Source organism: Catharus ustulatus, chromosome 7 (assembly GCF_009819885.2).
Source record: "Catharus ustulatus isolate bCatUst1 chromosome 7, bCatUst1.pri.v2, whole genome shotgun sequence".
NCBI classification, from domain to species: Eukaryota; Metazoa; Chordata; class Aves; order Passeriformes; family Turdidae; genus Catharus; species Catharus ustulatus.
The window spans coordinates 7697918-7710883 of NC_046227.1; the positions used below are offsets into that span (position 1 = coordinate 7697918).

General features: G+C 37.9%; 1 protein-coding gene across 3 annotated transcripts in view; it reads left to right on the top strand.

The window, feature by feature from the left end:
• Positions 1 to 12651, top strand: part of PMS1 (PMS1 homolog 1, mismatch repair system component) — a 43813-nt gene extending 31162 nt beyond the window's left edge. For all 3 annotated transcript variants that reach the window (XM_033064439.1, XM_033064440.1, XM_033064442.1), the window contains exons 10-13: positions 1088 to 1543; positions 2071 to 2201; positions 10357 to 10517; positions 12224 to 12651. In XM_033064439.1, coding sequence (XP_032920330.1) covers positions 1088 to 1543; positions 2071 to 2201; positions 10357 to 10517; positions 12224 to 12415 — 940 coding nt within the window. In that variant the 3' untranslated portion in view covers positions 12416 to 12651. The remainder of the gene's footprint in view (positions 1 to 1087; positions 1544 to 2070; positions 2202 to 10356; positions 10518 to 12223) is intronic.
• The last annotated feature ends 315 nt before the right edge of the window (positions 12652 to 12966 follow it).

Consider the following 12966-nt stretch of genomic DNA (forward strand, 5'->3'; position numbering starts at 1 on the left):
AAATATTGGTACCAGATGTGAATGCTAGCACATCATAATTAATTGCAAATGGTGACCCTTTTGTTGACCTTAATTTTCCAGCGTGCATACACATAATTGAATCAAACTGTTCCAGCAAGTAGCAATAAATAAATATGACCAGCTAAAATACTTATTTCCAATACTAACATATGATAGTACTGCTTTTTTTTTGTTTTGTTTTAATTGAAGATTAGACTGGTTTGAATTACCTTCTAGAATTCAGAATATCAAATAAGGGAAAAAAGAGGGAGTTCAACAAATCACAACCTTTGCTTTCAGAAAAGTAAAATTCATATGCAGTAGACAAGCATAAACCTGGGACCTATAAAAGTTTAGTTATCTCCCTGACATTTATAAACTCATTAAGAATCCATTCATGTTGTAGAGGTTTAGTATGTAGTAATGTTTTAACCATTTAGACAGCATTTAGGAGTAGTTTTTTATTGACTGTTTTTGAAAAATCTGTAAGATTGATTATTACTTGGAGAATTCTGTGATAATCATACATATTTGGTATTCTTCCACTTTATATGGCTAATTTTAGGCCATTTGAAATCAAATACACTTTTATTAAGTGAGACCTGGGACTTGAGAAATTATTCTACTCCAGAGTCCTGCCAGCCCCATGGCCTGCCCTGGAACGCTGTAGAGCTCTAGAAGCTTAAATTACTTTGTGAATTGAACTGAATGGGCCTGTGACAAAAAACTCCTTCCAAAACTCTGTTTGTGATTGCAAATTAAAGAAGGGACTCGGGTGAAAAGAACCTTGCTGTAGATCTTTATATGATGCACTCTCTTCCTTAAGTAATAGTTCCTCCCCCTTATAGTAATTGAGGTTTTGCTGGCTGTCATGATGAAGGAGAATTTCCAGCTTTTGTTCAAGGTGTGATGTAATACAGGCACAGTCACATCTTCATCACAGTGGGCAGCATATTTATGTGGGTACTTGGATGGATGTAGTTCTTGGCTGTTGAAATGGTTGCCTTTCGTTCTGCTTTAGTGTGTTAGGGGTTGGGGTCTGGAGCTTTTTATCTGCTGATGCTACTGGTTTGTTTTCTCCTTTAAGTTATGAAATAAAAGCCACTAAGGACCACGAACGGTACAACAGAGAGGTGAAGAAAGCCAATGCACAGCCATTGCACCGACCAGCCAAGGAGGCAGGAAAACACAAACCCAAGCTAAAGAGTCCTGCATCTGACCAGCAGAAGCTTGACAAGATATTTCATGACCAGATTGAAAAGAAGGGGAAACTGGAACAGCCTGTGAAAACTGTGACAGTGCCTTTTTCTCTGAGTTCCTGTAGACGTCACCTTCAGAGACGAGAGAGAAATGTTTCAGAGGAACACGAACTTTTCCTGATCCGGCGTCAGAGTTTTCCTGATGTCTGGATAGTTACTACTGAAAAAAATGTAAAGGTGCTGAATCCATATAGAATGGAAGAGGCCCTGCTATTTAAGAGATTGTTGGTGAACCATAAGCTTCCAGTAGAGAAACTGGACAATCCAGTTGTGTTAACAGACAGGTATAGTACTATTGAGCAAAAATGTCTATGTTACTTGAAACATCATTTGATAATTATTTACAGTCAACTCTGCCAAGGCCCTGTTTGCTAATGCTGTCCTTGTCTGTGCACTCACTTATTTTTGTTTTTCATACTTTGATCTTGAAGTAATGAGCACGCTCGGTCTTATTCTATTTGAAATAAACAAGATTTTTGACCAGTTTCATCGATAGTGCAGCAAATAGAAATTTCCTCCCCCAGAAGAAAATTAAATGCTCCATATTTTCACAACTTCACTGTAGCTTAATTTCCCCCCAAAAATTAGGAAATGGCTGATAGAATTATTACTGTATGTTTAAACTTGATCCCTTGCTAAGATAAGTGAATAGTTCTCATTTTGTTTCTTTAAAACAAATTATTTTTCAAAAATACTTTTAAAAATCTTGATCACTCCTTATCGCTTGGTACCTTCTGGGTTTTTGCACACTTGTAATTTTCACATAAGGGATGTTGGTTTTTAACACTTTGGGGATCTTTTTTTTTTGCAGTCTTATTGGTGGATCTCAGTATATGGCTGCTCTTCATAAAATGCAGAAGAATTACCAGGGTTTCCATGGATCAGGTTATTTGTCAGATCCAAGACTTGTAGCAAATGGATTCCAGATAAAAGTGATAGAAGGTATGATGGTTTTAAAATCTGTTAGTTGTATTGGAACTTGTTTCCTATGATCTAATGACTTAAGTTATTGTTAATGTGGGTCTTGTTATTCTGCCTCACCTTGTCTTTTAAAGCACTAGCATTTTGCTTTCCATAACATTGAGATTTTATTTCTTGGCAAATAATGAAATCTTCCACACAGGACATTGAGTAATGGAAACTGATGCCTGAACAGAAAACTTCAATAGTATTTCAAAGAATGCTTTGAAATCCGTGTCGTCCTCACTTCTTTCTTCTTTTCTCAAAATACTCAATGCCTGTATCCTTAATTGCCATTCTGACAGAGTTTAGATTAAACTGATAAGAATTCCTAAGCCCAGGCACCTTCTGCAAGTGTGTGCTTTAGCTGACTACTTTTGTACTGCTGAGCAGTTGAAGAGGTCCAGTAAGAAGCTGGATCCTGGTTAATGTCATACTTTTCTATTAAAATTGTAACCCAGAGCCCAAAGGGGCCAGCAAAGAGATGGTCAAAGGATCACCACACCTTTTCTCAGAGTTTGATCTGAACATACTTTGAAGGAGTATACTTTTCAGTACCTCTCTGTTGATCACAGAATAGATGCATTTTCTGCAAGATTCTTTTTATCAAGAGAGCTCAAAAGTATTTACATCTTTCTGAAGAATGATTTCTAGGGATGCATTAGGAACACAGGGGTGACCCAGTTGTGGTTCTGCAGATCACGAATTCTATAGCAGAATTCCAAGAAAAGCAGTCGTCTTTGGGGGTAGCACCTAGCTGACAGCTCAGGGAAAAGATTGGCCATAAGAGCTGTTAGAAATGCTATAGCTTCATGTGTTACAGATCCCCACATATGTACAGTGATGACAGATGTACTGTAACATATGGGATCTTTTAAGGGTAGGTACAAAAAAGGGATGTAGACCAACTCCTTCACTGAGAGGCTGGTTCTTGTGAAGAACAGAACCAGTGCTGTTTTCCTTACTGAATCATGCATAGCAAAATGAAGGAAACATCTTTCTGACTGATTAAATCTCTACATAAATACCAACACCTTACTAGAAGAGGTGTTGGTATTAATCATTACAATAATTACGGAGTGAATGATTAGGGAAATAAAGCATGTACTATAAGAGGCAGCTCTTAGATGCTTTATTCAGGTAAGCAAATCAAAAGCTGAGGAGGTCTATGATATGTCCCTAGGCAAGCATGGGATTGTGGCTTAGCAGTTTTGCTCACCAGCTTTTTCTTTTTTACCTTCTTATATTCTAAGTTTGCTCGAAATCTAGTTAATGTGAATAAATTTAATGTGAATATTTGAAGACAATTTGTTTTTCATCTTGGGTGAAGAGTTTAGTTTCTTTCTAGGCAGCAACAGAGAGTTGATGACCAATCTCACAGTACTGCAGATGTGTCATGGTTTAACCCCAGCCAGCAGCTCAGCTCCACACACCCACTCATTCACTTCCCTTTCAATGGGATGGGGGAAAGAATTGAAAGTGTAAAAGTGAGAAAACTTGTGGGTTGAGCTATAAAGACAGTTTAACAGGTAAAGCAAAAGTTGCGTACAGAAATGAAACAAAACAAGGAATTAATTTGCTGCTTCCCATGGGCAGGCAGGTGTTCAGCTATCCCCAGAAAAGCTGGGCTCCATCCCATGTAATGGTGATTTGGGAGGACAGATATCATCACAGCGCCCCACTTCCTTCTCCTTCCCCCAGCTCTATGAGTTTGATCCCACATGGTCTGGAATGTCCCTTTGGTCAGCCGTCCAGCTGTGTCCCCTCCCAACTCTTTGTCCACCCCCAGCCTTCTCACTGCTGGGGTGAAGAGCAGAAAGGGCCTTGATGCTGTGTAAGCCCTGCTCAGCTGCAACAAAAACATCCCTGTATTACCAACACTGTTTCCTGCACAAATCCAAAACAGCCCCATACTAGCTACTGTGAACAAAATTGGTTGTCTTGGCCGAAATCAAATGGGAAACTACTTTTAAGACAGATTGGTTAGTTGAAGAGCAGCATTGTAACGCTGTCATAGCAAAGGACTTGACACTGTAATTTTAATGAGAAAAAGTCTTTCCATCCTGTGTTCCTAAGATGTAAATTTAAAAAAACTAAACCTCAAGGGAACTGCTCTCATTTGGTTTACAGTTAGTGAAAGTGCCTTGTATGCAATATGGAGGTTGATGAACCATAGAAATAGCCCAGTAAAGAATGAGAATCTAATTCAGTTCTTTGTCCCACTCTTCTGTTTTAACTACTTGAGTGAAAAGTTAAAAACATCTGAGTCTTGTCAGTCATGTTTATAATCTTCTGCTGATGACATTATAGCAGTTACAGCCTCTTTTATTTAAAGAGCATACCACTGCAGATGAAGGTAGAAATACCAGCAAACAAATGGAATTTCTCCCAGCTTTTTTCCAACTGACCCAAGGATTTCTACTTAATCAGTTTCTCCTCTTTTTCTTCAGCTTGCCCCTGAAATACACTATCTTCTACAAAGACTTTGTTAGAGTTGATTTTTAGACACTTGGGTAGTAATTTTTAGCATTCCTAATGTGTCCTTCTCTGGGAATTTCACTATGAATTTTAAGGTTATTTAATTCATAAATTCTTGTATAATCTTTACAGAAGGGGACCTGCATACCAGGAGTGATTTGTCCAACTTAGACCTGAGTATTCTGTAGGATTTCTCAGCTCTGAGAGATCCGGTTTGTTTCATAAAACATCTTTTCACAATCCTTGTAGAAGCATTAGCTTTTTCACTGTCTGTATTCAGTGTCTGTTTTTTTGGAGTTTTTGAAATTCAGACACATCCTGAGAGGCATTCTGATGTTTTTGATCTAAAATTTCCTTCAGAAAAGTTTTGTTTCTTCAGGATATGTTAATTTTTTGGGTCAGAAGTGCTTTCTTTCCATGGTGGATGATAAAGTCACAGCTTGCTGTGGAGAGGTCCTAGAATGGAAATGTGCCATTAACCCATAGTAATTGGAGAGTTTCTCCTTAGCAGCATCCACAGGAGCACACCAGAACCCCATTCTCTGTGCCCACGCCCTTTGTAAGTAATTTTTTTCCTTTTTGGATTAATTGGATCAGTCCTAGTATTTCCTGTTTCTCAGCTGAGCTGAACTGTCAACTCTCCCTCTTTGTCTGGGTCCACTGCAGCATATTCAGGAGTTTGTGTTTTACTCTGGGACTTCAGCCCTGATGTGGTCATAATAGATATTCCTTTCTGACTGCTGACTGATTTCTCATTAATAGACTTATTAGCACTTGTTAATGTGCATGGCTTCCTTTTTCATCCTGAGTGAAGGCTTTTATTCTCTGTAGTAGAAAGTTTACTTTTTCTGACAGAGAAGTCCTCTTATGTCACAAGTGAATTTGTTGATTGATTGATTGATTTCTTAAGATTTTAATTTCAGCATGCTAGTGGTATTTCTGGTAATTACTTCTTGCAAAATAACAGCCCTTTCTGTTGATCCATGCAAATAAGTCTGTGCTGCCATCACTAGCCCTAAGATACCTCCCAAAACAAGAGCAAAGGAAATTTCGCTGCTCCAATTTGGCATTCAGCAGTTTCAGTCAAGGAAGAGGCTTTCCTTGACCCATGGTGGTCTCTGAGGAGGACTTTCAGTCTAGTAGGTTGCACTGATTATTTCTTTAAATCTCTATAGATATTATTCTACCAAAGAAGAAGAGAAGGAGACAGAGTATTGCTGCTCATTACCCTATATTAAGTCTACTCATAATACCCAGACACTAATTTGGAGCACTGGACCTCTTGCCTTTTGTATTGTGCACCCCACTAGGACAGTTTCCTAGATTATTATTATGATTTAAATTAAAATATAGGACCAAATATTTATTCCTAATTTCTGTGTGGTGTTGCAGTGTTTTGCAGAACTGCTTATTTATTTTAAAAAAACCCTGAGCAGCTGCCTTAATTTGGAAAGTGGTAATTCCTGTGTTGCATTAGGCTTGTATATCAACTTGATCTTTTTTAAAAATGCTTCTTTGCAGTTCAGAATCTTAGCTTCTGTCAATTTGTGGCACAGAGGGGCTTTGTATGAAGATTTTCATTCATATAGTTTCTTACTTGAAAAAGAACTCACCATGAAGTATTAATTTTTCCTTATTTGGATGACATGTTAGGGACAGTGTCATTCATAGGATAAAAAATGAGTTATTCATTAATCTTCCATTAATCTCAGGATTAATACTGAGAAATTGAACCTTACTCCCTTGCAGTGCTTGGAATTCATAGAAACACAACTCTGTTCTGTAATGGTCAATATGTTTCAACTAGTGGGGTGGTTCTGAGCTTTATTTACCCTCTTCATTTACCAGGAGTCTTTCTCACAGGCCTTGCTCTGAACCCCACAGCACCATGTGGCACTAGATACACTACTCCTAGTAAGTTTTTGAAAGGTCTAATCAGCTGTTTTCTTCAGTTCCACGTGGAGTTCTGGCTCTTTGGTGGGAAAACTACTTAAATGTCTGTATTTTTACAAATGCACCTTTGGATGTTAATTTTTGCAAGAGTGTGGGAGTTGGAGGCCTTAGTTGCCTATTGTTTCATTTGAGGATAAGTCTGCCTTTTGAATGTTTTCTTGCTAGAAGACAGAAAGGTAATCTACCTTTACACTCTTCAGAGACTCTATATGACTGCAGCCAGAGTTGTTCCAAGTATCCTAGATTTTGGAAGTGCCCCATCTACTTCATGCTTTTGGTAGGCTAAGATCTTTGTATTGTCTCCCTGTTTCTCTCAGTATTAGCTGCTCATCAGTCTAAGGAGTTTTCAACTAGATTTTTCTCTGGATAGCTCACAGTGAAAAACATGTTGTGAAATAGCCAAGAAAACACTTCTTGCTGTCAGTGTGTCAGTTAGGCAAAATCAATGGTTTCTTTGTGGAATGTGCCAGTTGTTGTAATTCGCACAGCTCTGACGCTGAGCTCCAGTCTGTCTTCCACTGCCCTCCCACCCCCTCATGTTCTGGCCTTACTGAGGCTTCAAGTGATGCTACCTTTGGGAGAGCAGTCTGTTTGCTTTTACTTAATAAAGCAAATTACTTAATACTCAGTGTTCTGGGACCTGCCAGGCATTTGTTTGCTCACAGTGACCCCTACGTGCAGGGAACATTTCATGAAGTAAGATGGATTACTTTCTGTCCAATTCTTCTTAAGATGTGTTTATTATAAGTGCCTTCACTGCACATCTGTCTGTTTGCCTTTGGGAAAGGCCTAGAGAGAGATGGGAATTCTTGGCTAGAGAGGAACTGAGACCAAGGAACACACCTTAGCTGGTCGAATTGTATCAGTGCTGGGTCTTGGGCCGCGCTCCAAGGCAGACTTTTAGGGTAGAATTGTCTGCCTCATGTAGTCAACATGAGTGTGTACAAAGAATGTGCTTATAAGGCCCCAAAGAGCAGTAATAGGTAAATGACCCATTATCCTTGGTGGTATAAACTGCCTCAGCTCTTGTAACCCACCAGTGCAAAACCATGCTGCAATTCATTTTCAGTTTGGTTTTGACCTTAGACCGGGAGATAGATAGTGTTATAGTGTCACCTAATCTAGGTGGCAGCTGGAAGGGAACAGTTTTTCCTGGCCATCAAGAAGGAATTACCCAAAGATGATTGTCAATGCTTTGTTTGGAATGAGAAGGGGGGAATTTGTAACAATGAGAAATCCACATTTTTACTCATTTGAAAGCCTTGTTTATTTGTTCATGGAAATTCTTTCCTTGGAAGTTGCAGAGTATTTCAGAGAAACTACTATGGCAACTGTTGGAGAACTGCTGTTTGAATACTCAAAAATCTTAATATATATTTTGTCAAAAATTTACAAGTACACTGAGGCTTGGACATCTGCTTATATCATCAAGTGTTGCCAATATCAGAGTTCCTGCAGAGACTTGCAGATAAATACTTGTTAATCAGCATGCAACTGGGCTACTTTGCAGTCTAAAGAATGTTAGCAGAAAAGGAGAATGGCACACAAACAGAATTACCAAAGAAATAAACCTCCCTTAGCCAGGGTTTGTATTGTCTGTTAAACTCTTTCGAGCCCACTTTGACTTTCAGATGAAAGAGGAAAATGGTGAAGTCAAATCTGGCTGTCAAAATTTGCAGATGGAACAATGGCTATTGGTGAAGCTTAAGAGTATATGAGGAAATGTTTTGCAAATCCAGAACCTCACTGTCATAAAATTTTAAAAGGAAGCCAAGGAAATACAAGTTTTTAAACTGAATGTTTAAATACTTGAAACTTTTAAAAAAATTGTGTCCTGTCTTTGGTAGCAAATAGAGGGGTCATTATTGAAAGGTTTTCAAATAGACTAAATTCTCATTTTAGAGAGAAAACTGCATATGGGCTGGAATAGTTCCCCAAATCTAATCTGTAATTAAATCAAAAATAGGACAAAAATTAAGAAAAAAGAGGTGAAGGAGATTTTAAAAAGAGGCTTTTCGTCCTGTCCCTTACTGACAGGCTTGCCCATGGGGAAACATTAGCATAATACATCATCTTCTCTCATCTTTGTATCTGGCAAACTTTCATATAATTTAACATTTTGCTTTAAGCTGAATCTGAACACAGGTTTCCAGGATCATATAAAAATATATTTCTGCTTGCTGGCTATGATTAGGGAAAGGCAGCTTGAAAAAGAGAAGGAAGACAAGGCTGGGTGAAAAGGAAATTAAGTTTCAGATGTAAAGCAGTGTTTAATACATAGCTGAGAGAAGGTTATGTGATTTTTTGGGGGGAGGGGGGATGAGGAGCTGTTCCCTATATCAAATTCCCACTGGTCAAAGTATCTCATGCCATGAATCTTAAAAAGCCCAAGAGCATTATTTACCCAGTGACACACCCATATTTAGGAAAAGTTTCAATCTGCACGGTTATCCTATTCGTCTGTACTCTTACTTAATGACTTTCAAATAAACAGTGCCTGGACATGGATAACTCAGCTTCATTCTACCATCTAATGAAAGTACATCTTACTGACTTACGTTGCATTTGTATTTTCTCTCCCTTCTGAAATATTTCATGTTGTTGTTTGGATGAGGAGCAGGAATTATCCCTTGTGATAGTTTGTTAGTTTAATCCACCTTGGAGCAGTCTATTTGTCTCCAGTTCTTTTTGCTTTACAAAAACCATTTGTGACTTGAGCCAAAGGTAATTTGTCCTACCTGGAGCCATTACACGAGAGTGGATTTATTTTCATTACTAATTCAATTTTTCTATGCTGTCTGTGTCAAAGTTTGTACTTGTTAGACTTGTAGTGGAGGAAGAGGGAAGGTAGCTGGGCAGGTTGGGCTGAGGTTTCTGTGCGCCCAGTATGAATGAGGATATTCTGAAGGACTGAATGAGAATTTATGTGAGCCTTACCACCAGAGAACTTGCTTCTAACTGGGAGTGGGAGTGGGAAAAAAGTCACTGTACAGGAACTTCAATCTTTTTTTTTTTTCCCCTGCAATGTGAATAAGAAGGGAAATAATATAGACCTCGGTGCTTGAATAGATACTCTGTTAGAAAGGCTGTTTAATTTTTTATTTATCATTCCTACTCGGAGTGTTCCCTGCTCCAGCAGTGATACCATATGAATGATAATATGCAGGGAGTCACAAAGCCTCTAGTTTTATGGGTTTCAGTTTTTCCTCAGATGTGGTAGGGGAAAAAAACTGCTTTTTATTTCAGTGGAATCAGAATTTCTTATGATAACATTTGAACTCTGCAGATGTTTAAACCATTTATATAGGAAATAGTGCCAAGGCTGTTTTAGTTTTTTTCAAACTAAATTGTGTTTTACTGCTAGCTTCAACTCTGATTTATATATGTTTAATTAAAGTCACAGAAGCTTTAATTAAAACTGTGCTCAAGACTGGGAATGCTGCAAATGTTTTAAGCATTAAAACAGTGCCAGCTAGGATTTGGATTAATGTAAGCTGAGACATTTGTGATGTGAATAAACACACATCATCATAATGAAACATTGTGCAAATAAATGCTTTTCATTCCAAGGAAGGAACAAAAAAGTTGCCTAATTGTATTGGACTAAAGTACTAAATGACTTTGCATTAGTTTAATTTTCTGTGAATTGCTGTAGAATAGAAATCAAAGAATTGCATGAATTACTGTTTTGGTTTTGTATTTTCAGGTGTTTCGGCTACAGAAAGTCATCTGGAAATAGAAGGGATGGCAAATTGTCTGCCATATTATGGAATTTCTGATTTGAAAGAAATTCTGAATGCAGTAGTTAACAGAAATGCAAAGGAAGTATATGAATGTAGGCCTCTCAAAGTGATAAATTACTTGGAGGTAAGACAGAAGCTTTCTTTTAGTATTAGCCAGCTAAATGTGTAATAATTCCTGAAACAGCTTGAAAATCTTTCTTCTACTGTGATTTAATTAATTTCATTGTGTTCTAAACAGAAATTACTCTTGAAAAAGAGAGTGTCATATCCTCTCTGAGTTGTGTATTCTTTACCAAAATACTTCATCAGATATGCCCAAAAGCAGTCACCCAGTGTGATGTAACACATGCCAGCAGCTAATATTCACAAAGTGTTTCCTCTGTAAGGCACTTCTCAGACTGGAGAGGCATTTCTCCCTGTTAGGATACAAAACTGCCACAGAATAGCAGTGACTTACCTTAATGTTTTCTGTGCAAATAAATAAGTTTTCCATCCAGAGACAATAATGGCATGAAGTTTCAGAGACAACTAATAGATGTGGTACTAGTTAAAACTGGAGTAACCAACAGCAGTAGTAATGGCTTCTTGGCCTAGCTGTTTCACTAATGCTCTTTAATACTAATTCTCTTCAAAAAAGTTACTGAAATATATTTAAAGTCTCTTCTTGTTTAAGCATTTATTACATACCTTCCTGAATCAAGTTACTTCAAACTGGGACCTAGACACATACTTACACAGGGTATGTGTTTTATCTCTTAAGCAGTGTTACACAAATCTTTCCCTGTCTTTTGGAGGTAGTAAGCTGCCTTTGCAGCAAGTGATTCTGTTATGCCCTACTGAACCACTCTCATGCACTCAGGAAAGAAGCTTAAAGAAAGGATAAGTTCAGTATTGAGACAGGAATGGTTTGTAAAGAAAACCCAGACTGAATTTTTTTACCGTTCTGGGAGGTGAGCACTGGAAATGCATTCACTGTCATGTTCAGAATCACAGCTTTAATAATTCATTTCATGTTTGAGCAGGCAGCGTGTGTGCAGCTTTTGCTGTCAGTAGATGCAGAAGAGAGAACAGGGTAATGGTTGAAGCAGCAGCCTTCCAGGGTATAGAACAGTCCACAGTCATCTTTTCCCACTTGGAGGAGTCGGAAGAAATTTCAGACAAAGAAAATGAGATGATTTAGATTGAATCATGAATGCTGCTCAGGTTTGCACAGTATGAAGGGAGGTTGTGTGCCACATACATTCCTGTCTATGCAACATGACCAGTACAGGAGAGAAGGCAGTGGCAGGAAGGTCCATCTTGGAGGAGGAAACAACTTCTTTTTCAAGTTCCTTGGTTCTTTGAGGGTGGGTGCTTTAGCAGTCACTTCTGCTTTCTAGTGTTAAGTGGATGCAATAGGTCATAGTAAGTACAAATTAATCTATGAAGTTTTGCTATAGTATCTTTCAAATTTTACTTACTGACCATTTAATTTATTATACTGTTAAAATTTGTGGTGTGAAGTGTGTCTTGTGAACTGGTAAACATGTACAGGTGATGCTGGTGACAACAGGAAATAAGAAACGCAAAGCATCTTGCAAAAGTAGGCTAAAAGAGTGCAAACATAACCAAGGGGCTGTTGTGCATACCTCCATTGTAGAAATGTCATGAATTGACGAGTAAGACATGTTTAAAGTTATATTTAGATTTCTGAGATTTGGGCTATTTAGCAGCAGAAAAGGATGACCTTTAAACAGTGAGTGCTTATTTCTTGCTTTCTGGTAGTTCTGGGATAATGTGCTAAAAAGTGGTACTTTAAAACTACTGGGGTTTTGTTTTTCCTTTCCACAGGGAGAAGCAGTACGTTTAGCTCGGCAGCTGCCCTTACATTTGTCAAAAGAAGATGTGCAAAACACAATTTACAGGATGAAGCAACAGCTTGGAAAGGAAAAGAAAGGCTGTGTTCATGGTCGTCCTTTTTTTCATCACTTAACAGATATTCCAGAAGTTGACAAGCACAACTCCATGGAAATTATTCAGTAAATGGAACATTTTGTTTGGGGTTCATACTTCTCTTGCTTAATTTTGGTTATTACTCTGTAATTTCAGTATGTTTTGTGCAAAGCTTTTGTATAGTGACTTCTCATTGTTACACATTCACCTCCTAGACTTTATTAAAATAAAATATGCCACTTGAAGACAGGAAGTAAATACTGTATAGAAACAACTCACCACTATTTTTAAAAAATAATTTATTAAAGAAATGTTCTCAACTGGTTTCCTTCTTGTCTTACTGCTGCAGGTTTAAGAAATACCAGTATGTCAGAATTTTTTAGATGTGAGGTGGTTAGAAGTTGCTTTCAACAGAGCATGGCAAAGTTTATTATACTAAGGACATCAGCTGTTAATTTTCAAAGGAATGCCAGATAGCTGTAAGTATTTAAATATGGCATTGCCATATGCAGTTATATAGTTAGACTCCTATGGTGTTGTATTTCTGTTTGGAAATTCTTAGCTCGTGTAAATGAGTGTTGACTGTCCTAGTGTCCAATCTGTAAAAATTCTACACTTACAAAAGTGTGATTCTTATAAAC